General features: G+C 37.1%; 1 protein-coding gene across 1 annotated transcript; it reads right to left on the bottom strand.

The window, feature by feature from the left end:
• LOC109728884 (probable ribosome-binding factor A, chloroplastic) lies at nt 5,523-13,689 on the bottom strand. Its single transcript, XM_020259421.1, has 4 exons — nt 13,206-13,689; nt 8,562-8,735; nt 6,995-7,190; nt 5,523-5,816 (listed from the first exon to the last, which is right to left on the bottom strand). Exons 1-3 carry the CDS (start codon nt 13,587-13,589, stop codon nt 7,050-7,052), a joined length of 699 nt encoding a protein of 232 aa, XP_020115010.1. The 5' UTR covers nt 13,590-13,689; the 3' UTR covers nt 5,523-5,816; nt 6,995-7,049.

The following is a 27,968-nucleotide window of genomic DNA, read 5'->3' as shown; positions in this document are numbered from 1 at the left end:
GATAACATTTGATTACTAAGCGTACGTTATTTATTTTCACTGATACTATTCGTGCAAACTCTAGTGTAGCAGTTTTGCACAGTACATGCTAACCTCTCAGCACCTTATATGTAACTTGACATATACTGTCAAGCCTAAGGATTTTTTTTTTTTCCTTTGAGAATTAGATAGCATGCTATTGCTTCATTCATAGTAAACTTAGCTACACGATGAGGCAACCAGGCCTCAGAAAATAAAAGAAGAGCAGAGAAAGGGACAAAGGAGGAAGAATATAAAATCCCCTAGGGAAGAGCAAAAAAGACGATAAGAAAAGACACCCCGCCGGAGGCCCTCAGGGGTAGGAACTACATTGCACCTAATTTGTCAGATCTCAGGCGTTCCAAACGGCTTATAACATCTGCTGTTGTGAATGTTTTAACTTTTGGAACGGCTTATAACATCTGCTGTTGTGAATGTTTTAACTTTTGGAAGATACGCCTATTTCGTTCGTTCGAGCCTGATAACCCACTCAAGCCTATAGATCTTAAGATTCGATTTGATACCGTCTCATACCATCTTCAAATCATCCGGACGGCTTGTAACATCTGCTATTGTGAATGTTTTAACTTTTGGAAGATACGCCTATTTCGTTCGTTCGAGCCTGATAACCCACTCAAGCCTATAGATCTTAAGATTCGATTTGATACCGTCCCATACCATCTTCAAATCACCTGTGTCCCGACCTACTAAACTCGGTGTGCATCAGGTCATCGTATTCTACTCTAAATCTCCACTCCAAAGGCCATCATACCCACAAGACACGAGCAATCAAAAACGTCCGATCTCCTGGTCAATATCAACATGTAACTAAATTATAATGCCTCAGGCTCTTGGTCTAGTCCACAAAATCAATTAGCCAAGAGAACTCAATCAGGCAACCAAGAAAAACCAACCTAAGATCCCCACGGCAAGGCTTACTCAACCATTAAAAACTCAACTAGACCAACATACACTCTCAACTAGGAACTCATCAATACCCGCCACAATAAAAATACCAAATCCATACAAATGTGATGAAGGACAACACAATAGGATGTCAATTACACATTTTTATGTCAACAATCAAGTTAACAAGTGCCAATGTCTACTAAACTTCAGCTATTGAAACTCTTCAAGTTTCTTATGATTGAAAAAGCAAGTGATCATAACAGTCAAGCAATTTCCTAGGAAGTGTTCAATCCGGTAATTTCCGAGGAATATGCATATAAATAACAGTGAATGCAAGAGCAATAATGGCAAACAAATCGTGATCATGAAGCTACGTGCAGTTTACCGAAATACAACTTACATGCAATTTGATATGAATATGTGAATGATTGTTATGATGATTTAGCAAAAATGATTTATTTTACTTTCATGGAGTAATTCAAAGAGATAGCTCCTACTCACTTAAAACGGTAGGGTTCTAAACGGTAGGCTGAAAGTGACATGGAGGAACTCTCGATCAAGCCTAAAAGAAAATAAAAGACCATAACTAAATCAATAAGGAAGATTTTTTACAACTCCTAATGAAGCTACCAAGAATACCACAAGACAAACCATTAAGTCTGGGATAGCTAAATGGACTGTCTCTACCTGAACTTCACTAAACCAAAACCAAACAAAGAGAATACGAATCCAAGTAAAAAAAAACAAGCAAAAACTCAATAAAAAGCCATCAAAACTTACTTGACATCAATCCTAAAGGCTTTCAAAAATTTTAAAGCAAACTATCAAAAAAAAAAAGCCCAAAAAAGGCAAAAATATTAAATCTTTGGATTCATTGTGCCCATCGACAGCAGACCCTCAGCATAGGGTCAGTTGACCGTCTAGTTGATACCATAGGTGAAACTCGACGTTATGCGATTGTGGAAGCATTTGTGAGGCAAAAGTTGTTTGGAAAGAAGGCATGAGAATGGTACAAGTACTCGCAGACTTTGTGAAGTATTTGATTCTTAGGATATTCTTATCATTTGCCATGTAGATTGGAGTTCGAGCAAACGAACTCGCCGTATAAAAAGAGAATGTCATATCAAGGATCTGTTGACTTAACATGCGAGGGGCGCAAAATTGGTTATCATTAAGATATTTTGGGGTGGAGAAGTGAAGGCGAGCTACGAGCTGATTCGCTTTGGACGCTTTAAGACGTGGGAAATTTGAAGTTTGACCTCGATGGGGGCGAGGAAGGGCCACTTTATCGAGCTTAATTAGGAACTTGTGCTTGAAAATTAAGGAATGCTTGAGGCATATGAGCAGAGCACCAGGCTTTGTGGTGACAATCTGGTGAGGGATCGTTAGTCAGAGGACTATTTCCACGAGATGGAGTCACTAGGTTGGTTACTAGACTCAAAAAAAATGGGTTAAGTCAGGACAACATGGATGCTAAGACCAAGTGGTTCTGATGGAGATGACCAAATTGCAGTGTTAGTGCAATCTTGGTATCTGATGGATTATAAGATCAGAATTCTAATTTCGCGAAGGAGTTATTGTGGTGCATGGAAGGCACCAAGGCCAAGGGGCTTTAACTCGAAGAGACAGAACGTGTGTATGAAGTGCTAGATTGAGGAGGATTGTTAGGCTTTGGGGAAGCGTCGTTCAGCAAAACTGACTGTTGGCAGATCAGCATGGCATGATTCCAAATTGGTTGAGCATCGACAAGCACGTCGACAGCTTGAGTAGGAACGCCTGTCACGTGCCAATCAGTAGGACTCAGCCGTGACATCCTTGGAGACCACTTTTGAAAAGCATTAGGATTGACAAAAGTATGGAGTTGCGAAATTGAGACACTATCAAGTGTGCCGTGGCAGACGGGTCAACAGAGGCAATTCCCTAACAATGGCTCATGTGGTGGCAAGGATATTCGTGCTGCATGTGGGGGACTAGAAATGTACCCCTAGTACAGCACCTTTGAACCCATGAATCCAAGGGAGACTTTGCTAGGTTTATAGAGAGGAGGGATAGGACACTTGTGAAGTGGGCTCGACTCCCCCAATGGTCTATAAGATATAGATCACCCCTTGGTAAGCGGACACGCCAAGCCTAGTATTTTGTATAAGCAAACCAAATACAGCAGAAGGTATAAAAGCTTAGGATAATGTCGAAGACACGAAGTCAAAGACATTACAAGCTAGTATTCCGTGAAGTTTTCTTGGACTCTGTAGTGGAGTGGACAAGCAGATTAAGGATAGTCTTAAGACAAAATGGTCCTCTGTAAAAGGCAAGGCTCGCCAGGGCAAGTGTGCCAAGCAAGGATTCATGGTGCAAGGTGACCATAAAGCTCATCAAGTGGGAATGATCGATGTTAGGATTAGTAAAATAAACCTCGGGGCTAGATCAAGGGTGCTGGCAATCATCCTTGGTTGGGCAATGGAGGTTACCGGATGGCTAGCGGAACAAGATGAGCCCGAATCGAGTAAGTACCTTATGGTAAGGCGAATCGTGTGCGCAGAGCGCCATGGCAAAGCAAAAGGTCACGTAGACGGCAAAGAGCACAGTGGGACATGTTGGCTTTACTCGCCAAAAGTGACAGTGACTCAAGTCACGCGGGCAGAACACGAGGTACGAATGTGCGAACCGTTGACGTGCGAGGTGTTTCACAAAGTCGTTGAGCTTGAGAGTTTTATCAACCAATAGCACACCCTTAGGTGGCTTGATAAGGTAATACAGTTGAATCTAGCGAGCAAGCCGTGTAAAGTGTCAATTGATATGGTTGTGGACGTCGTAAGGCCACGATATAATATTGAGGACGGTTATATTTAGGAGAGCCCTTTGAAGCGTGAGACGTTGCAGAGCCTTGACTCAGAGCCAGTGTTTTAAATAGCGGCCGCTATGCCGCTATAGCGGTTTTTAGGTGTTACCGCTATGCTACAATAGATAAAGCGGTATATAGCGGTTCGGGTTCATAGTGGCCGCTTTAGCGGCGTAGCGCCCGCTAAAGCGACCGCCATAAAGCGGTAGAAAAGCGGGCGCTATGAGCCCAAACCTTTAAAAAATGCAAACGGGTTAAAATGGCTTATCGGGTCGGATCCTTAAATGAAATAAATCCTGTTTCTAAGGGTTTGGAAGATAAAAAGGTGATCCGTTTTTAAAAGAGAATCAGATATCGTCATCTTTTTGGTTTGCTAAATATTTTAAAGTTAATTTTAAATTCTTTAATAGATAATGACATTAAATATATAGGCTTGCAATACTAAAAAAAAGAATGATTAGTTGTCTTTTCTTCAAAATTATATGTATTTTATAAGAAACATAAACATATTAAATTTACTTTTATGAAACCCGCTATGGGTTCATAGCGCCCGCTATAGCGCCTGCTAGCCGCTTTCCGCTATGAGACTCTCCAAACGCTATGTACCCGCTATCCGCTATTTACAACCTTGCTCAGAGCCTTGTAGCGTGTAGGCCAAGTTGTAGGAGCAAGACGCGTGAGAGCGAGACGCTTGGCTATAATCAAATGGACTTTATTGGAGAAGACTTCGTAATGTCCTTATGGCTTACTTTAAGGGCAATGAGGCATTCAACTGTGCAGCACTCTAGAGGAGGGTTTGTCTGGTAAGACAGAATGTACTCAGCTTTGTAGCCAACCTCCTTGGTAGGATTGTCCGTTGGGATCTAATATAGATCGACAAGAGATCCGATATAAAGCGTGGTGCCGAGCAATAAGGCTCATGGAGGAGCAAGCTTGGTTAAAATGTTAAATTGACATTCCACTGCTAAGTTTGGAGGCGCCCCTATGCTAAGAACTCAGGAAAGTTGGCCTAGACGCGTGATGCTAGGATGCCGCATGAGAATTCTCAAGGTAAAAAAGCTAATCCCGTGACAGTTGGCCCGAAGATAGGTTGGACGACAGTGGGATATCGAGTGAACAAGGAGAGAAGATGGAAAACAATGAGAGATTAAAGAAAGATAGAGTGGAGGAAAAATCTCAGAGAGAAAAGGCAGGGCGACCATAACAAACATTTTTCAATAAAAAGTTTCAAAAGAATGCTAACCGTCCGATTTGGGAGGCGTAAGATATAGATTCTAGATTGGGGTGTACAACCAACACTGCTCCTTGGAGGGGTGTTGGCTTTAGTTTGTTTTGGGGTTTAAAAAAATTACTATATGATTTTTGGTGTAGTGTGGAAAATTGGGTGGAAGATCACTTTTTCCTTAAAATACATGAAATATTAATAAAATTTATATTAGCTTTTATTTATATGAAATATATAGTAATATTTTTATTAAATTAATAGTTTATATATAACAAACATTTATTATTATATTAAAAATATTATATTTATTAGTCGTATCCTTGTCGTGTCTATGTCCTCATTTTTTTGAAGTTGTCAAGTTGTCGTGTTCAAGTCATGTCGTATTCCATGTCTATTATCTGTGTCTATGACGTCTAGATAAAAAATATACTTCGTCTTATTTGTCAACCTAATACTGAGCTGCAATGCATTAGGTTTAGCAGAATGTAATATCTATAGTTGAAATTGAACCAGTACTAGAAGCCAAAGAAATTTCCAAATTAAATGCATTATTATATATGGGGAAACAATCATTTTGTGACAATTATAATTTCCTTTCAACCACTTCACCTATTATATCTCTTAATACATTTCATAGAATTAATGGCAAATGCTCAGTTTATGTTGTGGTGAGACTTGAGTGACAAACTTAAATGAGAATTGCCAGCAAAAGAGAGTTTCCTATGAATTGTATAGGGATTAAAGGAGAGGAAAATTTACATCATACAATAGCTAGTGTTAGCACATCATAAGCTTCCAGTTCAATGGCATCCAGATTTAAAGCAACTGCACAAAAGAAAGGAGAAAAACGAGTTAGGATTTACATAAAAACAGGCGCAAAATATACAAACTGAGGAATGTAATTAGTTTAGATAGAATTTGAATGCAGAAAGTAGAAAACCATGATTTCATTTCATTTTATTTCGTTACTAACAAGAAAACTCATGGCAGAACATTTTGTCGCTAGGATCGAGCATGTAGTTCGAACAGCCTCTTTCGACAACGATGATTAGCTTTAAATTGAGTATCTAGCAGGCATAGATTTAGCTGCAAAAATTTGTTTCTTGCAGCTGCCTCTTTGAGAGCGATTCTCTGCAGTTTCGAATGGTGCATGGCATCTCAGCAGAAAGCTATTTATCAAAAGTCATATAACCAGATGGTTCCTTCAATGCAATGGAGAAGAGACATATCAGCCCTATAAGAATTCAACACTGACTTGGTTCACAGATAGAGTGGTTGTTCACAGTTTTTCCAAACTGGCATGAAAACATGCATTTCACAGGGCCACACAGGGAAGCACAGGAAAACAGGCCCTAAAGCAGGATTGAGTTTCTCGATATGCACCTGGTTCCAGCAATATTATTCTGTTGAGAGTTACAGCCTATATGAACTACAAATGACAACAACTTCTAGGTCCTAACGATTGGAGAGCTCGTATTCTTTAGCTTTTTTATACTCAGTTTATGACTGCTTCTCTTCGGCTGAAAAATTGGTACTTTGCTGAGGAACAAGAAAGGTCCTGGATATTTTGTGATTCTTGAGAAAAAAGCTTAGAGAGGGAGTAGGTACCATGAGCATAACTTCAGTTACACAAAGTGCCAAAAGGGAATTTCTATGGAAAGAAAAAAAAAAAAAAAAGAAAAGAATTTGACCAGATTACCAATGAACACTTTGTTACAAGGAAAATAACCCCTGCTGGGCTAACTTATACAACATCCCACTAAAACAAAAGGAAGATAACCAACTGCCTGAGGTTCCGACAGGGAGGATATTAACTGGACATGCCAAGAGGTTATTATCCATTGTGATTTGGACCATGTTACCCAGGTTGCAGTGAAGCAACCATCCAGAATAGCAAAGTGAGCTCATAGGCTCAATGTGAAAGAATATGTTCAAGGATTAATTGCTTTCAAACATCGAGTTTGTTTTCAAAATACTCTTATGGAAAGTTTTTGGGCACTTACCAGCTGAATGTGAAGCCTCATTCAACTTCTACGAGTTCTCAACAAAATGAGCAGGCTATTTCACATAAATGATTCTTTCATCTGGTTCATCCTTGTCATCTTCATCTTCTTCAGATATGTTGGATTGTTCAAATTGTTCATCGTCTTCTTCTATGCGCTTCTTCTCATCTTTCAATCTGTCCAATATAGCAAGTACCTGTGGTTGACAATTTGAGCAATAAGAAGTGTTCAGTGCTACATGACAAGGGCATAAACGAGGAAAATTGATTTACAAGGAAAACGATGCCAACATTTGATTTGGACTACAATATATGCTTTTTAATGGGAACATAATGATGAAAAGAAATTGCATTATTAGCATATTTCTATTTGAACGACACAATCTAAGAGCTGGCCTACAGGCTCTCTCTCTTAAAATAATGCATAAGCTTGTTACGATCCAATTCAGATGATACAATAATAGGCAGAAGCCTATTTACTATTTCAACAGTATAAGTTCACCATTGCCTATAGCATCTGTATGTGTTATTTTTCTATCATGTGAATCATAGTAATGACGATTAAAATAGCTAACCAATGAAAATCCTAAAGCAGTCAAAAGAAGCAGATGATAACGTGAAACACAAAATTGGATTCAAAAATTACAATGAGACAGAATAATACTGTCCGTTAAAGTTCAGCTTTAAGACTATCCTATATCGCAACACAAGCAAATCAAATAATCTCTACTACTTTATGGGCCTGTAATGAGTATAGGTTTTGACTTGGCCTTTCTCGAAATAAACCTAAACACCTGAATTAAAGTAGAAAACTCAACCTCTTTTACCCATTTTGCACTCAAACCCAGAATCTAAACAAGGACTAGGGGGTTTCAAAAAATCTCAACCGACATAAGCTGTTGATAGACAGCTTTGTACAGGCATTACACAAGACAGCAGTTTGTCAGGAAACAATGGTAAGCAACTTATATAATTCAGTTATGCAAGCTTAACATAGCAGTAAACAAGACCTGTTTTATGTACATAGTTTTTTCTCTGTTCTCAAACATTAGATTATTATACAGTAGTGAAGCTTGATACAAAGGGGGGCATTTCATAGAAGCTGCATGTAACTAAACTTCAAAATTAGGCACACGTGATGCAGAAGAAGCACAATTCTTATGGAAAAAGTTCCTAAACTAATTCCTGCAGGCAACTATAATCACCAATAGGAAAGAAAAAAATTAAAATAAGGCCACGAACAAACACCTCCTTAAGACAGGTTGATGGATAACCACCTCATTGGACTATTTCAATTACTCAGAAATGCTTTATTTTAGGATAGGCCAAATTAGGCATAACTAGCAATGTCAAGAAATATTCAAGAAAAACGAGGCAATCTACAGTAAGCTATACAAAAAGGCAATTAAATGCGATCATTCATTAATAGATAAAAATGTAAGAAAATGTGCTCCAGCAGTTAATAAACCTCCAGAATATATCATTAAGAAGCAAAATGATAAAAATAAATAAAAAAAATCTATCGTGCTGTGGAGAAAAATCCAGGATTGCATAAAAATAAAGCATACCCTGCTTCCTCTCTCCAAAGAGTCATCTTCTATGAAACGTATTTCAGGAGTCAGTCGCAACTTCATCCGCCTACCCAGTTCGCTCCGTACATACTTGGCTTTTGCTTTTAGCCCAGCAATAGCTACCTCTCTTCCTCTTTCATCACCAAAAACAGATACATATACTTTTACAACCTACAGAAAAAAAAATAAATAAAAAAAAGGTGCCTTAAGTTCTATGGAGATGGACAAACTGAAACTATTAACAAAATTGACATGCGATAAACCGTCCATTAACAAATTTGTGCAAACTAAGAGCTGTTACAATTTTCAGATTGGACCCATGTAATACCGCCTTCTTGGTCAGGATTCTGGAGCTCCTTCTCTACACCAAGAAGCAGTAGCACATTTTCGAATTTCCATGTTTATTTAAAGAAAATGCCAATGTAGTTATCACACTCACAACAACATAGCAAGCTTCTGTCGGTACCTCAAATGGAAGGTTATGAGAATAAAAATAAAAATAAAAAATAAAAAATTAAATAAATAAAGACTTGCATTCATTTGGGGTGTCGGAATTCTATGTTTAAATATCAAGGACAGATGTGGAAATTAGATTATAGTTTTAAGGACTAATGGTGCACAAGTAATCCTTTATCCAGAAGGTTACTCAGAAACATCATATGTGCATGAAGGAGAGACTGTTGTGCCTAGCTCTCTAATTTAGAGCATGGAAAAGGTGATTTTGACTACGATGTTCACCAGAATAAGCCAAAAGGTTAAATCTAAGGAGTTCATCAAAATAATCTTTTAAGAGAGATTCTTTCTATAATCATATCATTATCAATCTTAATTAATATTTGTCAAAGTAGAAGGTAAAATCAACTAGTATGTTGGTTGAATCAGTCAAAGATGATGATCTGAAATTAGTATTGCACATATGAAAAGAGAAACAAAAGACTTTAGTAGTTAATGGACATGTCTTCTTCCACCTGCTCAGAGTGAATCCGGAAGACCTTGAGAGAATTTAAATTATAGTTGTCTCCTCAATACCTCTTTTTGTCCTTTACTGTCCTTTTCACTTTTTCTACACCAAGCAATCATCATCCTAAAACACCATCCTTTTTGCTACTGTAGACTATACCAAAACTTCCCCAAATCCAAAAATCAACAAGGACTGCAGCTCCCAAAATTTAAAAACCTCAAACAACCTACCTTTACTGAACATCTGTAAACATCAAAACAATAAACCTTAAGGCTTTCTAGAACTTGAGAATCTTGCTTTCTGTGGATCAAGAACAACTAACAGTTCCGATAGATTTAAGAGCTAAAATACAATGAGCAAGGAGGCAAAAGTTGGCAAAAGGAGCTCCACACTATTTTTCTTTAGGATCGAGCGTGCTATTAATGGTCATGTGGCTTGTTGCCCCATTCAAGCCCTTTTAGTTATTTGTTTCCTTCTCATAAACCTAAATGTTAGGGCTCATTTAGTCATGCTTACATATTTTCATTTTCTTTCCATGAAGTTCTATGCAATCGAATATTCGAATATACCAATGGATGGTAGATAACTTGCATTCTATACATTTATGAGGTGTGTAGGCAATCTAAACAAAAATTTATTAATTGCTCTTTTTTTTCTTTTGCTGCCTTGTTTTTTCTTAATACGATAAGTTTGTAGCTAACCAACAACAACAAGAAAAGAGAAGTTGATTTTCGCAAATCAAATTGCATATAGTGTGAGTTTCTAAAAGACAAAAAAAAAACATAACCATAGAAAAAGAAAAACATAACCATGGACAAACGAGGCCTTAACTTCTAGTTTCTTTTATCTTGGTGTTGGCGCAAGAAAAATAGCGCCAGCTGGTCGACGGCTCAGCTCACATGGTTGGCTAACGTGGACAGATAAAAAGATGACACGTGGTGCACTAGGAGTTGAGAAGGAATCGTCCAAAGATGAACAAATTTTGAGCAGGAACGGTTGAGAAGGTGGGGAGCAATGCCATAACCAACGGTAGAGCACTCTCCACGACACGAACTGTTCAATAACCGCAGGTTAACTGAGGACTGACAAGAGTTCTATAAAATATAAATAGTGAAAAGTTGCATGCAATAAGGGTTTTTCCGCACACAAGACTACCGCTTTTTCAATTCCTTTCTATTCCCAGCACTTCTGATTTCGTAGGAGTAATCTATAATCCTTCCATTTCCAGCATCTATTGTTTTCCTAGAAGTAGCCTCTAGTTTTAGAGTTCTAATCCTTAGTTCCTCTGTAATCCGAGCCTTAGTGTCCATGATCCCTGTAATTTTCCCCTATTGATAAAATATAATTAGTTCGGCAGCTACTTCAGCTCGAGTTTTAGCCAAATAAATTCTTAAGTCCCAAAGTTCGGTTCATTTTACATATTGCTAGAGAACCCGGTTGAGTCGATCCCTTCTCAACAGAATCCCTTAATCTTGGCGCAATCGAGGGTTGTTCAAGAAGCCAAATCGCAATCGGAGGTGCTTTTGACTGATCAACAGCTTGACTTGGCTAACCTCTTGGAAATTTGGTTCAAGCACCAAACGCTTGGTTAAGTCATTGACCCCAATGACTTGCCCTACGCTGGTAAGGGCTCTTCCAGTGGTGTTATGACTACATGGTAGTTATGCTGCATTGTGGTTGGTGGAGCAAGATGAGGAACTGAAGTGTGTACAAGAATAATTTGGATAGCAGACTAAAGTAAACCACATGAAGACAATCCTATTCCCACATTTAGGTGATAGCAGTGATATGTGATGATAGGTTTCAATGGTTTTTCATGATGGCTAGCGAGACTTAGAATATAATCCCAAAAGAGCAGAAATGATATAGTGGTTCATCAAAGCATGATTCTTGCGTTAAAAGTCACACATCTAGGAAAAATAATCGACTATAGGTTAGATAAACAACACCAAACTACAACAATAACTCAAAAAAGGAGTGAATGATATGATTGGCAATAGTTACCAATGCACATGCCATTTTTTTGTTCCAAACTTCAATTTGCCCCTTGCGGTATAGCGTATTTTCAATTTGCCATTTCGTGATTCAAAAAGTTGCACTTGACTACCCTATGATTTAGCGTGTTTTCACTTTGTCACCCCATATTTCAAAAAGTTACATTTAACTATTTTGTAATTTTTTTTTGTTTCACTGTAAGGTCTGCTACCAAAAAGGGTACCACCCTATGGTTTTCAAAAAAAAATTTACTTTACTATCCTATTTGACAATAGATTTCTTTGTTGGTGAAACAAAAATAAAACCACAAAATAGTTAAGTGAAAATTTTTTAACCATATGATGATAAAGTAAAAGTACATTATACCACGGGATAGGTAAGTGATACTTTTTAAACCACATGATGGTAAAGTAAAAGTATGTTATACAGGGTGTCAAATTAAAGTTTGCCCAAAAACATAAAAGGTGACGACCATTGTCAGGACCAAACAATGTTGAACAAAGCTTCTGTGTTCCAAAATATACAAAACATAACTAAGGTCCTGTTTGGTCCTGCTGTAGGGCACACTGTTGTTTGATGAAGTACTGTGAGCAGAGCTATTACGAGAAACACTACATTAAGGGTGTGTTTGGTTACCCTGAAAAAAAATTTTCGGACTTGAAAATTGCTTTTCCAGCGTTTGTTTTGATGTAAAAAAATTTTGCCGGAAAAATTATTTTATGGATTCTATGTAAAAGCAAGCTTTTTGTTTTCCGCCAAATCGCGGCGGAAAACGAAAACTCACAGTGAAAAATTGCGGCTCAGGATCGGGGTCCATGAGCGGCTTAGGATCGGGGTCCACAAGCTCATGTAAGAGCTCGTGGACCATGTGAGTGGTCCACACCGACTCCACACACACACACACACACACACACACACACATATATATATATATATATATATATATATAAAATATTTTATTTATAAATATTATTTATAAATTTATTTTATAGTATTAAATATATATATACTATTATATTATATTATATTATATACTTATTGTACAATATATTTTAAATATATTTTATTTACAAATATAAATTATAATATTAGTAATATGATAATTATTATATATTAATAATATATAATATATAAAATAAAAAATATATATATATATAATAATATTTTATTCATACCTAACTTTTTCCTTCTTTTCCTTTCTTTTCCTTTCAACCAAACAACCGTAATGGAAAACTACTTTTTTTTCCTATAAACCAAACGCTAAGAGCGTAAAATTTATTTTCCTCCGAAAAATTTTTTTCCACCGAAAATTTTTTTTCCGTAGTTTTACGTCAAACCAAACAGCCCCTAAATCCCCTCAACAGGTTCTCTCTACAGGAAATTAGAATCTCCACATTGGGGCTTCTACTTCTGGCCCTCAAAATTACAGTTCTGATTTCCGCTACAGCAGAAGGTCCCAAATTTTCTAACCCTGCCTCCAAATTTTCTTGTGCAGAATCCCAGCGGCATAAACACAAACAGTTAACGGGCAACCCAAATAAAAGCTCACAAATTTACACCCTAGAGCCTAAAACACGCTACGATTTCGTCTCCAAAGAGGCACAACAAACTAGTAATAACTAATAACTAATAACCAAATTAATCGAAACAAAATGGATCATGTTAGGGTTTGGGCGGATGCGGACCTGGAGGTCGCCGGAGACCTCGACGTCGCTGATGGTGGTGAGGGAGGAGAGGTATCGGTCGGCGCCGAGGGAGGCCTCGGGGAGGACGGCGTATTGGAGCACCTTGTCCGTGAGGAGCATGTCGGAGAGCTCTCTCTGGATCTGCTTCGCCACCATGCGCACCCTCCGCTGGTTCGCCATGCACGTCACCTCCAGACCTCCCCTTCCTCCTCCGCTTCGTCGTCTTCTTCTTCTCGTTCCCGTCGCCGCGGCCATGGAGTTAGGAGGGGCGTGGAAGGGGAGGAGGAGGAGGAGGCGGTTGGGGTTGAGATCGCCATGGGCGAGGGGAGAGCGGAGGGAGAGGTTGAGGGGAGGAGATGGGGGAGGGCGAGCGAGTACGAGCATTATTAATGACGATGATATGTTTGCTCGTTCTCTCTTTATCACTAGCGACGGGCTATGACGAGCGAATGATGGGCGCGATTTGGTTACTGGGCTCGTCTGTTGAGCACACAAGTTAAAAGAATTTGTTTCATAAGAAAAAAAAAAATTGACAGAAATTAATTATTTTTGTTTAATTATTTTTGTTGTCTGATTGAAAGTAATATTAGTACGATCGAATCGAATGTTAAGTTCATCCAAAATATCGACATTGACTTCACTTCATCATGGAGCGAAGTCAATTCTAGTGAAGTGAAGTGAGGGAGAAAAAATATTAATACTTATATCAAAGCTTGAGTTTTGGGAGGGGTTACGTGTCGTCTGACCCGTTTCTTCCGATCCATTTCCTCTCTCTTACCCGCAATCCGTTACCCCCCTCTATTGCTGAGAGGGCTTACATGTCGCCTGCCTTGTCTCTCCCGATTTGTTCTCTCTCATCGCCGATCCCTTCCTTCTCTCTCATCCGCGATCCCTTCTCTTTCACCCCCAATTTCTTCCCCTCTAGAGCGGCTCAGATTTAGCAAGTACTATAACATATCCTCTGTCGTACGCCTAGCTCCACAGATCACACAACGTGCGAAGGGTTGTCACACTCACTCTATCATGACCTTCCGCTTCCTCCGTACATACGTTCCAAGGGGTTGTCAGAGGAGTGTCGGAGTACGAGAAAACGTTAGCGTACTCCCCTCCCCCGCTGTCTTCTTTCTCTGTTTGCGATGGGCATCCACCTCCTTCTAGCAGTCCATCCCCTTTCTCCCCTCCTCACTAGACTATCCTATACCACCTGAAAAAAGCTAATGTTGTGGCGGATGTATTAAGTCACAAGTCGGTGGAAAACTTGGCAATGCTAATAAGGGTCACTCCCTATAAACCAGCACTCCGGAGTTGGTCTTGCGACGACAGATCGCCCATACGGGATTGGGCGCCAAAATAGATTGCCGTGGGAAAGGCTTATTTCTAGAGGGGGAATGTTGACTACCACGGGGTCAGACACGGCACGAGCCGGAACATTTCCTTATTCATTCTTTTAATTGTTTATTGTAGACTCCTTGTAGGCACCGGGAGCCACCTTGTGCATATAGTGGGTCTGTACACGCATTAGGTAGGCTTCCGCTGAGGTCCGGGCGTAACACTCCCTATCATCCCCACCGCCGCTAGGGGTTGGTCACCTGATGTCCATATATATGGATGGTAATCATCATAGCCTATTCTAATCTCTAACCTACCCTAACCTCTCTCCCCACCCCACCCCACCCTAACGATGGCTCCCCTTCCCCTCCCTGCTTCACTGTCATTCTCCATCCTCCTTTCTCTTTCATCCCGTCAGAAGTACGGATGGTTATTATAGCAACCTACCATACTCCCCTCTTCCCTATTTCTCTCTCTCTCTCTCGGCACTTGCCAATAAACTTGCCTACATCTATATAGAGAGAGCTCAATCACCCCGGACGAGATCAGCTATGATATTTTTGGAAGCCATTTCAATACATTCAAAAAGAGATTTGGATATTAGGTACATTTTTTAAAAAAAATAACAAGATTGAAATATTATTCCTCACACAATAGGATCGAAAATTTCGCTATACTTGTAAGCATCACCCAGTGTTGATTCAAAATATTACAAATTTATTAATTTTTCTATAATTTGGAACTTATCCAAAATATTGAAACTCATCAATTAAAAAAAAAATACATCCTTCTTTTTTAAAAAAAAAAAGTATTTTGAGAACTTATCTGTCACGCCCCGGATTACTCGTTTTTCTGGGCACTCTGACAAATCTGCCGTATACAAAGGAATTTTCCCTATATATGAAGCGATAGTTGTAATTGTACCTGTAATCATACTACACTACAACCAGTAGTATAGAGCTACTAAAGAGAAAAGCATAAATAACAACAGAGGTTCACTATACATACAAAAGCATCCAGGTATCCAAAACGCTCGCTCCAGCGAGATACAATATCAGTATGTATAATAACCCAAAAACTTGTTGTATCGAAACCTCAATAGCGATTATCGAACTTTAGCCAAATTGGTTAAAGTGTCGAGAGAGATAGATGGACAAACTCCAGTTGACATTCCAACAACGTTGGAAGGGTCAAAGTCGAGTCCCGAGGGTGTTAAGCAAGTTTTAGTATCGCTCGGCGCGATTTAAAATGTGAGCAAAGCGAAAGAAATAGTTGGGTAAGTCCCATTTAGCATTCCAACAATGTTGGAAGGGCTAAAAATGAGTTTAAGAGGTGTTAGAATGGTTTTAGCATCGACCGGCGCGAAGTAGAGTTGAATCGGAGCTAAAACAGTATTATGGGCAAAGTGTACCGGTATAACCAGCGAGTTGTTACCGATAAAGCATTGCAGCCCAAGAAGAGTAACTCTTGGGTTTTGAGAAAAATTGAAAGTGTACCGGTGCACTTTGAAAATGTACCGGTACAAATCCCGCGTAACTGAGAGAGCTGCTCTCAGGTTTGCCTCTGCGTAATCGTGTTACCGGTAACACCCTAAAGTGTACCGGTACACTTTGGGTCTGACAGCAAAATAAAAACTACTGCAAATACAAATATTTGGAGGGTTTTATTATAATTGTTACAACATGTTAAGACCCCAATAGCCCTCCTCACTCTCTCCCACAGCCATTCCCTCCCTCCCTCTCATTTCTCTCATTTTCTCTCTCTAGAGAGCTCTCTAAAAGGTGGAATTGGAGGGGATTTGAAGGAGAAGCTTGATTTTGGTGGCTTGGAGAAGACCTAGGGCTCTCCTACAAGGTGGACTTAGGGATAGCTTTTGGCTAAGGTGAGTTTTAAGGTAAAAGCTCATCTAGGGTTTGGGTTTATGTCTTAAAAAATTAGGTTTTGATCTTCTAATGAGTATAGCAACCTAGTTGGAGCTATAGAACACATGAAACCCTAGTTTCTTCAAAGTGCTCTAATGGTGGATTTTTAGTGCTTGCATTCTAAGCCCTAGAATTCGTTTGGATAGTTCTAGATGAACTTCTAGGTGTTGGACAAACTCTCTTTTGCTTGTTTTAGAGATCAAAACCTAGGTTTGAGCCAATAGTGGGATTAGGGCACTAAATTTGGGGTTTTTGCCTCCGAAAGTTTCTAAGGCAAATTGACCTTATAGAAACCTAATTGGGGGTATCCCCGACGCTTGGGGCAACTCCGTTTGACGTTATGAAAAGGTCTAGATAAAGTTATTGAGAAAAAGCCTAATTTGGCTTCGTTTTGCCGCAGGCGAAAAAGTAGGGCTTCAAAAATCCCGAGAAATTCACCGTAGCATCCTCTGAACCATCTAAGGTAAGTGGTGCATACCGAGGACCTCGAAATTCCTTTTATGTCTAAAGTGTAATATTTGAGTATATGTGTATTAAGCATAAAATTGCATAGTAGGGTTATATGTGAGCATTTCATTGCATGTTTTGAGTACAAATGCATGCGAGTTATTAGCAAGAATGTGAGAATTTTATAAACCCTTTTATGCATGACAAGTGACAAGAACTTAGTGGACTTAGTAAACAAATGTGACATCTTGACATAGAAGTAGAAAGTGACAATGATGAGTCGAGAATGCTAGAGTTGGAACACTTAGAAAATAAGTGTGGCATGTGTACAAGAATATAGTAGTGTATATAACACTAGTGAAAGTAAAAGAATGCAAGTAAAAGTGTGATAGCGACATTATGACATAATAACCTGAGAGTTAAGGGTCATATGTGTATTGTTTCCTTATAGTTAAGGAATGGATTGAACTTGACATCCTTATAGTTAAGGATTGAATCATACTCACCTGTAAGTCATTACTCGAGGGTGGTAGCTCCCCCTCAGGCGATGTGCTCCGGAGTTATCATCACTGTGTAGTAGCCTCCCCAGAGGACGGTCCCGTCGGGTGTAGTAGCCTCCCCGATACTGGGATTTGAGTTGGTGAGTTGTTAAGGGCGAAACCTACGGGTTAGCAAGAGATTGAGCAATGATATTATGACCTTGCATTCATCATGAGCATACTATTGAGCATTGCATTATTTATTGTTCAGGCATATTAGCTGCATTTGTATAGTTTGGTTCCTATCTCTATCTCTTTTCTTCTATTATGTCTGATTTAGACCCAGTGGGAAAGTCGACGTGGTCGGTTGCCGAACCCACTGGGAACTTTGTTGTAGTTCTCACCCCACTATTTCCACAGAGCCGGAATCGAGCGAACCAGCGGACGATCGCTGTAAAGGTATCGCGCCATAGTTAGAGAACACCTGAGTTGGTTTCACATTTTGGTTTAGTTGCATACCCTTTAGTTATCATCTTTTGTATTTTGATGATTTTAGTATTATGAACATGTTAAATGAATGGTGTAAAAAGGGTTTATGTTTCAATGCAAAGTTTATATTTTGAGATATCATGTGATGTAAAAGAGAAGAAATGATGCAAAAATGTAAATGATTTCATATGTGTAGTTTATTACTTTCACTATTGGCTATTGCTTGTCCTCGTGTAAGCCATTGTGTTTGCTTCCGTATGTGCAAAATTTTACTCTATTGATACTTGTTGTTGAGTCTTGGGCCGACAGGGGAGGCTCTGTCCGTTTGGCGTTTGTTCGACACGCTCGAACCGGCCAAAAGAATCGGACTCGGGGCATGACAAAACTACAACTACCTGTAGCTGGTATATTCTAGATCAACACCAACTGGGAAGGGATCTAACTCGCGACTCTCTTTCGACGATCTGTCTCCGCGACAGCAGCAGTCGAAGAAGAAGGCTCTCCAAAAGATCCACAACTGGGCGTGAGAACTACTGCAAAAGGAAGTAGTCCTCAGTGGGTACCGCTACCGACCTCAATGGCTCACCCACTAAGTCTACAGATGTATGTTCAAAGATAGTAAAGGAAGCTGGAACAAATTTATAGCTATATGCCACTATACTATCACTATCCAACACTAACTATCTGTAAAAAATACAAATCTTGACCCAATCTCGCTAGGGACTGTGAACTCATCCGTCCCGCCTGTTGAAGCTACACAACTACCTCCACAATAGGACATTCGTGGAGAGCAAGTCCAATCAGGACGCAACGACACCAATGCAAACGCACAAAGCCCGACTCCGGAGTGGCACTCGTGGGCGCTACCTAACCGAGTATGCAAGCGTATCTCTGTCAAGCTCAATCAGGCTCTCACAGGCTATAGTCAAGTAAACAGGGTCTAACAACCAAACTCACGTGCCCTCGGCATAATCTGATGCAAAAATAATAATCTGGGTCCACCGTCAACCTCAACGGCACCCGACAGTCCGGAATAGCCTAAACACTGCAGTAAAAATTAAGCTTGGCATCTCAGCATGAGTGTAAATATATTCTACACTATCCTGTGTGTCCACCGCCAATAGACTGTGGCGATATAAGCAAACTACAGCTCCTAAGCTATCCACGTATCAAATGCACACTAACAGCGTGGATATGAACCGCAACAGCTTCAGAAGCTATCCGAGTATCAAATGCGCACTAACAGCGTGGATACGAAATGCAACAGCTTCAGAAGCTATCTCAGTATCAAATGCGCACTAACAGCGTGGATACAAAGCACAACAGCTTAAGGAGCTATCTGATAGTTTTTAGAAATGACAGTGCAAAACCTACAGTTGAAGATTACTCCAGCTCAGCATCGCAGCACGAGTATAAATGCATTCTACACTAATATAAGTATCCACCGTCCACAACCTGCGGTGATACAAACAAACTACAGCTCCTAAAGCTAAATCTGGTAGTTTTAACATATAACGGTGTAGAATCGCTAGTTTTCTTCTAAGTCAATTCCAAGTCCAACATGTATAATTTAACTAATATTTTAAGCTCCAATTCTGATTTAGAAACACAGTAAATCAACGAATCGAGCAACTAAAACATACTATACAAAGCGAAAAAATACATGCTGTTACATATAGGCTTAGGAGGAAATCCGTAGAATCCGTTATGCATATTATTAACCTACCTTGAACGCTAATCCACAACGGTGAGAAGTCGAAAAGAGAGGAAAACACGCGCTCGCTGTAACGACCCAGCCCACTAGCAATAATAACTCGTTGGGCCAAACAACCGGCCCAAAATGCTTAAGCCCAGTTATTATTACCAGTGTCTAAGTCTCTTATAAACCCAATGACAACCCCATTCCCATCTGATGTGGGACTATTGGGGTGTCATACTCGCCTAGCCTCGAACGGCGCAACCGCGACGCACGCACTCGACTCGCTTGCTCGCTCGCTCGTAAGAATGAAACCAAGTCCCTGCTAATTAATTAGCTCAAACTTGGCAATATAAAGCAACAAACAAAAAAAAAAGAGGATAAGGATAGGAGCACGTGGACTCCACCGCCTAATTAAACACAATTGCCCACAAGGCCCTATATAACTAGGTATTCAACTTTAGTCCTCCATAATATAAATTTTGAGTTTCAAAGTCCGTTTTTACGTCAATTTTGAGCAAAACGTTTTCAACTCAATCAAGCATAAACTTATACTGTAACATTGCCAATTTGCTAAGGTTCAATATATCACATTATCTCTATAATATCATCACACAAATAAAATATAAATATTTATACCAAAATTTAATTTGAAAAATGTCGACGCTGTGCAAAACATATTTCTTTATATGGCCTTGATTGTTACATTACATTTGTAGAATAAAATCTATTACATCACTATAAAAATGTACATTTGAAAAAAAAAAAAATTCTACAAGAATGCTGCACACATCGAACCCAGTTTTTATAAAATTAAATTTTGTTGAAAACACGGACAAAACACAAATACTTATGTGCCAAAAAACACACAATCATATAATCACAATATGCTACACAAGTATTAACATTTTCATTCACATAGGATAAGCAATACATGCATCCTACACAAGTATAAAAAAATATGTACCACACAGAAAAATTTGCACCCCATAGGAACATTAAAAAATTATAGAATTTTTTTAATGAGTAAAGATAAATAAATAAATAATAATAAACCGCCGCCTGAGCGTAGGCAGGGCCGAGTCTAGCAGATGCGGGACGTAGCTCGTAAGCTCGCGTTCAGGCATGGGCTGGGCCGAGCCTGGTGCCCGCATTAGGCACGCGAGTCCACTCCCGTGTGCCTGCAGCGGGCCGGGCCGCGCCCGCGTGCTGGTCTATCGCCCGCCCGTATTGCACAGCTACCCTTGCAGTTGATACACAAGCAAAAAAGATTAAAAACAGAACAAGAGATGTAATTTTTTTATTTTTTTTTAATGCACAAAGTAGAAAGAAAAAAAAAATATATATATAACTAATGTATGTTTTTTTTGCTTGTCTCATGATCAACTTGGAAGAAAATTAAAACTAAGTAGCTTTTTTTAAAAAAAAAATAATTTCACATAGGAAATGAATAAAAAAAAATTGTATAATAGATCTATATATAAAAATTGATCAATGAATCATACATACAAAATAAGCATCACAGGTATGATCATAAGGTGAAAGCAAGCAAAACGATTCTGATACCAATTGTTGGAATTAGAGGCCAGCGGAAATTCACAAATTGGATAACCAGCGTATCTAGAAACCAAAAAGAATCAGGTTGCTTATTTTACTAGCCTTCTTGGAGCGTATTTGTCTCGATACTTCTGGATCTTCCATAAATGTCACCTTCTCCCACGCTTTGCAGATCGTTGAATGCGAAGAGAATCAAAATAAAAAATAGTGAAAAAATTGAGGACCAATGTGCAAATAATTCTTAAAAAATTATACATAAGCCGCACAACCCCCGAAAAATAAGAGAAGGCCTTCTTTAGGGTTTACAATATTTTTCACTAAAAATATCTAAACCAAGTAACTAAAATAAAAAAAATCAATTTAAGATAAATAAAAAAATTATTGTAATATTTAAAAATGTGTAATATTTTTCTATTATCATCTGCATCCATACTAGGAGCGCTCAAGAGGTCCGGATGAACGACTAGGGGTTGGAGAGGTGGGAGGAAGCACGAAGTAGGAGCCTGGGAGGATGGAACGACTAGGGGTTGGAGAGGTGGGAGGAAGAGAGGTGGGAGGAAGCACGAGTATGTATGATATTTTTTTTTTTAGAAATGAGTATGTGTGATGTTGTTGTTGATGGAAGGGCTTATATAGCAACAACTTCCAAATAATAAAATAAGTAAGCTTTTAAGAAAACATCTTGTAAGATAAATGTATTGTAGCCTAGGTGGGGGCACTTGAGTCCATGACAAAAAATAAAGCGACACAAAAAATAAAGCCGACACACTTTTCTTTTTTAATCTAAATTTTAATTTTAATTTTAATTTCAAATTTTAATATTTAAAATTTAAATTCTAATATTTAAAATTTAACAAATAAAATTTAAAATTCAAAATTCAAAATTGAAATTAAAAAAATAAATTTTATTTTCTAAAAATTTAAAATTTGTAAATTAAAAATTAAGATGTATAATTTTCCATTTTAAAATTTTAAACTTTTACATGTCAAAATTTTAAAATTTAAAACTATAAACTTAAAATTTTAAAATTTAAATTTTACAATGAACTTTAAGTTAAAATTTAAAATTTTGAATTTTAAAATTTAAATTTTAAGTGTTAAAGTTTTTGAATTATAAAATTTCAAAATTAAATTTCGCCCTGAATTTTAGGCTAAAAATTTAAAATTTAGTATTTTAGAATTTAAAATTTGAGTCTTGGAATTTAAAAATTAAAAATTAAAACTGACAATTTGCAATTTAAAAGTATAAGTTTTTTGAGACTATATATTATACTGTAAAGATAATAAGATAATTAAATTTTTAGAAAATATTTTGCAAAATAAATGTTGGAAAAAATTATAAAAAAATCAAAGAAAAAGAAAAAAATTTGGCTGATTAAATTCGTAGAAAATATTTTGCAAAATAAATGTATAAAAAAATTAAATGTTAATAAAGCTATTAGAAAATATTTTGCAAAATAAATACAGAAGAAAAATTCTAGAAAATATCCAAACGTAATTATTAAATCCTAATTATCGTCATTATATCTTAAATTATAGGTCTTGGAACTTTATTTTTTAATATATGTATGTCAACACTTCAATAATATAGTAGGATAACGTAAAATAAGAAATCCAAAGTATTCTTAAAAAAAAAAAAAACTTGATTACAGTGTCGCTAGTAAAGAAAAAAGAAGTCTAAAATGTCACAAGTACCAATGTAATCTACTAATTAAAATTTTCTTCTAAAATTTATCCATTTAATTAAGATTTTAAATTTTTTAAATATTTTTATTTTTAAATAAGTTTTATATTTAATTTGTATTATATAAATATGAGGTTGGTTGGGTTGCATGTTATCAAGTAAGTTGGGTTGCTCCGAGGTGTTACATACATTGCTCAGGAAAAATAAAAGGGAGAAGAGTTTTTGTCCTTTTTTTGTTTTCGGGAACGCCCAACTCCCAAGGGAAGTACAAGTGATGTAAAATGTCTCTAAGAACGCATTTAGTTCGCATTATAAAAAATTACTGTGAATAAAAAGATATCTTACTTTATTTATTTCCGTCTATACTTAAAGCGCTCATACGCCCGTGCATATTGACATATGCCTATTACATGCGTTAATATAGGTCGTATAAGGCTTATGTTTATTGACACATGTCATGGGCATATTTCAGTGTAGGCTTTCATGAGAAGTTTAAGTGTCAAATTCCAAAAAAATACAATTGTATATAGGGTTAACTGATAACTCCCTACAAACATAACGAATTACAAATAAATATTCTCTATTTTTTTACAAACATAACGAATTACAAATAAATCCCTATTTTTTATATTATTTCTGTAAAAGTTCTAATACTTTCAAATATGGTCATGCCATTAAGATCTGTTAAAATTAGTCAACCATAAGTAAAATACTTAATCCTAATTAGTTAATGAAGTAAATTAATTTTTTACCCCTTTTATATTATAGCTTATTCTCTCAATCAAAACTATAGCAACAAGAACTCTTCTTCTTCTTCCTCTTTCTCTTCCTCTACTTCTCTCTTCTTCATGCTAGTTTTGAATCCGTAACTAGAATTTCTATATCCCCATTCATCCGCAACACGTGTTTCTTCGCCCATGTCGAATGCGTGTTGCTTTCCTATTTAATTTTCTCTATGATTTTTTTATTTTGCTAAAAAAAAGAGTTTAGGTGAAAAGAAGTAAGAGAAAAAATTGCAACAATGGTGGATTGTGTTAGGTTTTGAAGAGGTAGAAGATGAGAAAGAATATGACCATTGAAAATTTTTCGAAGGAATATTCTTCACATTTATAGCAGCTAGGGCTTTTGGAAGGACATATTTGTGATTGTGAAATTGATATTTCACTTATCTGCTGTTAAAAAATAAATAATTTTCAAACAGTAACAAACCAGACGGACAAATATGAATATTATTGAAATTTTGCAGGAATAAGAGTAAAAAGTTGAACTTTGCAGGATATATTTGCTACTCGTTATATTTACAAGGAGTTGTATACAAGTAATATTTGTATATAAGTCACTGACTCTCTAAATATTAAGGAGTAGTTCAAATTAGCTTATTTCACATGAATTTAGATTTTAATTTTTAAACAAAAAATTATTTTTCTGACTAGTGATTAAAGTCAAAATCTTTAATTTACTATTAATAAGAATTTTTTTAATACATAAATATTTCGCTAATATTAACATAACATCAAATTTAATGCTAGATATTGTATTTCACACTCTTAAAAAGAAATTTCATCTTCAAAATTTTAAAAATTTACCTTTAAACTCATATGTCAAAAAGATATGAAAATTTCTTCTGCAAGTGATCGAGAATTTTTCAAAAGAAGTATAATTTATTAATTTATGTTAATAAAATAATTAAAGTTTACGGTACTTATTTAAAAGTAGAGTTTTGGAAAATGATTTATATATATTTTTACTGCATTTTATATGTATTCTATATGTTAGTATATTTTTACGAATATAAAAATAAAACAATATAAAATATAAAATTTTAAAAGAAGAAAAATCTTTAGTCTTCTCTTTTAATCTCTCTATTTATATGTAGTCGAAAAAACGAAGGTGTTTGGTTTCAAAAAACATTTTAGAAAATAATTCCTGACCCAGCCCACTAGCAATAATAACTCGTTGGGCCCAACAACCGGCCCAAAATGCTTAAGCCTAGTTATTATTACTAGTGTCTAAGTCTCTTATAAACCCAATGACAACCCCATTTCCATCCGATGTGGGACTATTGGGGTGTCACATTTAAAAGAAGTAGTTTTTACTTTTAAAAATGTTTTGGTTCTTATAGAAAAATTAATTTTTAGTTTTTTATTTTTTTATCTAAAATTAAAAGTAGCTTTTTTATGGCAAATCTTTTTCTCAAAAAAATTTGGTGATTTTTTGAGGAACCAAAATACTAGAAGTTGCTTGATTCCCTGAAAATTATGTAAAAAAAAATTCAAAAAAGTTTTCATAAATTTTTTTTAAAAGTTTTTCACTCATTTGTTCTAAAGAGAAACTATTATAAAAACCCATATTGATAAAATCAATGTGAAAAATAAATTAAACTTTTTTTTTGTCCAATATTTATTATCTATACTTTTTTTAATTAGCTTTTAGATTTTTTGGTTAAAAAATATTATAAATACGGTTGAATATATTTTAAATTTAAATAATTAATTACAATAAATTTTTTCCTATAAATTTTTTAATAATTTTTTGCTTACAAAACCACAGATTTTTTTTTAAAAAAAATTTCCTTGTCTATAAATACAAATACTACTACCCTCATTCTTCTAACCCATCATCCTCGTCCTGAAGCCTCCTCCTTCTTTTATTAACCATCTTCCTTGTCCCTGCCTCCAAGCCAGGCGTGCTTCCCATCCTCCTCCTTTTATTCTTTAACCCATCATCCTCGTCAGCGGACTGCCCGTATCCACTAGTAGGAAGTATTACTACTTCCTAGATCTCGGCGGGATCCTTCCCTCGGCTTCGATTCCCTCCGCCAATCAGAGGATGCCCAGCTACCCCCTTCGAGCCGGAGCTGCACCCACTGTCACGCCCCGGGGTCCCTTTTAGTTTAAAAAACATAGCGGAAAAGCGTCTGAATTTTTTTTTTTTTTTTTGAAAAGCCTGACCCCAGAGTATGCCAGATCCGCCACAAACACAGGGAATCCACTGTTCACACGGACAGAGTCTCCCCTGTATTTGCACGGCGTCACACAAGTACAAAAAGTAACCCAGGTGCAACCACAACCAAATGAACATACAAATAACTAACAATTATATATTCATACACCATTCACATCACAGGTTCACATTTATATATTCGATATTTAAACATAAATCCACATCTATCAGTTAAAATGTTTCCAACCACAGAAACAGGTTTTGAAATACTAAGTTGTCATTCATAGGTTGATAATCTTTTCCAAGTAATATAGATATTCTTCATTATTAACTAACTCAACCAGTGAATTTTTTATATGTAAAATAATCTAATCTAATGTTAGTTCAAGCGTCCACTTTCACCTCAATTAATATTGTCGGCTAAATTTGATTGTATTAACATCTTTTCTCTAAAGGTAAATTACAGAAAAGCCCCCTGTACTCCGCTTTTTCACTTTTCCCACCTGACAATTAAAAATACCTACCAACTTTGCGTGCCCCTTGTAAAACTAAAAAATGTCGCAGTCACCCCCCATGATACCCACAGTACCACCCCCCGATCGAAAACCCATACCCTAACGTTAGGTAGTTCCGTTAGGGGTTCTGTAAAAAAGATACTTTATTTTATATCCCTTGAAAATACCAAGCCTCCTGCCTCTTCTCACTGTAAGCTAAAAAAAACCCTTATTGTACTCGCTAATCCTAACCAGGCTCGCGCGCTATCGCCGCGATCGACGCCGGATCGCCGTCTCTCGACACTGCTTCGGCTCATCACAGCCACTCACAATCCCTTATTGTCCTCACTTGAAAAAGTAACCACGCACCACCGATCAGCCTATCCGACACATCTGGTTGTCCCTACCTACCCCATCCATCAACCAACCCATGGTCAACGTATCCCTCACACTAACTGAGTCAGCCAAAAAGAAGAATCGATAAGGGCGAGGCGACGGTGTAGGAAGAGAAGGGAGGACAGGTGGAGGAAGAAATTGGAGAAGGAAATCGTGGCCTACGATTGAGTTGGAAATAGCGGCGGATGAAGGGGCAGGACTGAGGGAAAGCTTAGGAAGGAGACAAACAAATGACGAGGGGCAAAATGGTCATTTTATCCACCTTGCCGTACCCCACCTGTAAACATTTTTCATTTTACAAGGGGCAAAGTGTAGGGAGGTTTTAATTAAATAATCAGCGGGGGGAAAAGTGAAAACGGGTTATTACATTGGTGATGGTTTTTCTGTATATTTAGCCTATCATCTAAATGTCACTGAAATGAAAATTTAATTACCAAATAACATCTCTTTAGTAACATTATTTTATGTTGCTAAATTGATTGTATTAGTATCTTATCTAAATGTCACTAAATAAAATTTTAATTACCAAATAGACACCTTTTAGCAATATTTATTTTATGTCGCAATTAATTTCAATCACCAGTATTAGTTTATATGTTGCCTAAAACTTTCACCAACACGGGCATAGGCAACATATACTACTAAATGTTGCTAAAAATTTTGGCAATATTTACTGAACTTTTAGCCAGCATAAAAAAAATGCCTCTAAAGATCAATTTTCTTTCTAGTTACTTATCTGTACATCTGTTTTGTTTTTGTTTTAGACTCGATCGATAATGTTCATCTGTTAATCTGACTCTGAAGAACTGACTGAGCTTAAGTAAAGATTTTGAGCATTTATAGTAGCAAGCAATGAAAGGAAAAAAACAGAGATTCGACCCATTAAGAGAGAAAATAGCAATTGAGGTGAGAGATAGCTAGAAGATAGAGACTGGTCACAATGTCTGCTTAACGGCTGCATGTATCTTGGTACCGATTATGAACAAGAAAGCGGGCCTTCACCGTTATTACGTAGATGCTGAGGAAAGAGCTTTCAAGTCTCCTTGATAGATGACTTTTATATTTTTTTAATTTTCGTACTAGCTTTATGTTTGTTGTTGTTTTTTTTTTTTTTCTCTGTGTTCGGTAACCTAGTAGCTCTAAATACTTTTATTGTTGTGTTCCTGTTGTTTGTTAGCGATAACTTTAGCTCCTAAACACCTTGGAGTTGTTGTTGCGTTGTTTTTATTTTAATTTCGACTAAGTCGAGGTATTTAATTATTTTATCGAACATGCCATTAGACCAGGTGTACCACCCGACACTTGAGATTGCGGAAATATTTGTTCT

This window comes from Ananas comosus, linkage group 24 (assembly GCF_001540865.1).
Source record: "Ananas comosus cultivar F153 linkage group 24, ASM154086v1, whole genome shotgun sequence".
NCBI lineage: Eukaryota > Viridiplantae > Streptophyta > Magnoliopsida > Poales > Bromeliaceae > Ananas > Ananas comosus.
This window is presented reverse-complemented; position numbering and strand designations above follow the sequence as displayed.

What these genes read in the sequence shown, in the direction of transcription:
- LOC109728884 (XM_020259421.1), bottom strand. Translation starts at nt 13,589, where the DNA reads ATGCTCGTACTCGCTCGCCCTCCCCCATCTCCTCCCCTCAACCTCTCC. An exon ending in AGGTCTCCGGCGACCTCCAG is followed by an intron (nt 8,736 to 13,205) that starts GTCCGCATCCGC and finishes TTTTTTCTGTAG; the next exon opens with GTTGTAAAAGTATATGTATC. An exon ending in CTTTGGAGAGAGGAAGCAGG is followed by an intron (nt 7,191 to 8,561) that starts GTATGCTTTATT and finishes TGTCAACCACAG; the next exon opens with GTACTTGCTATATTGGACAG.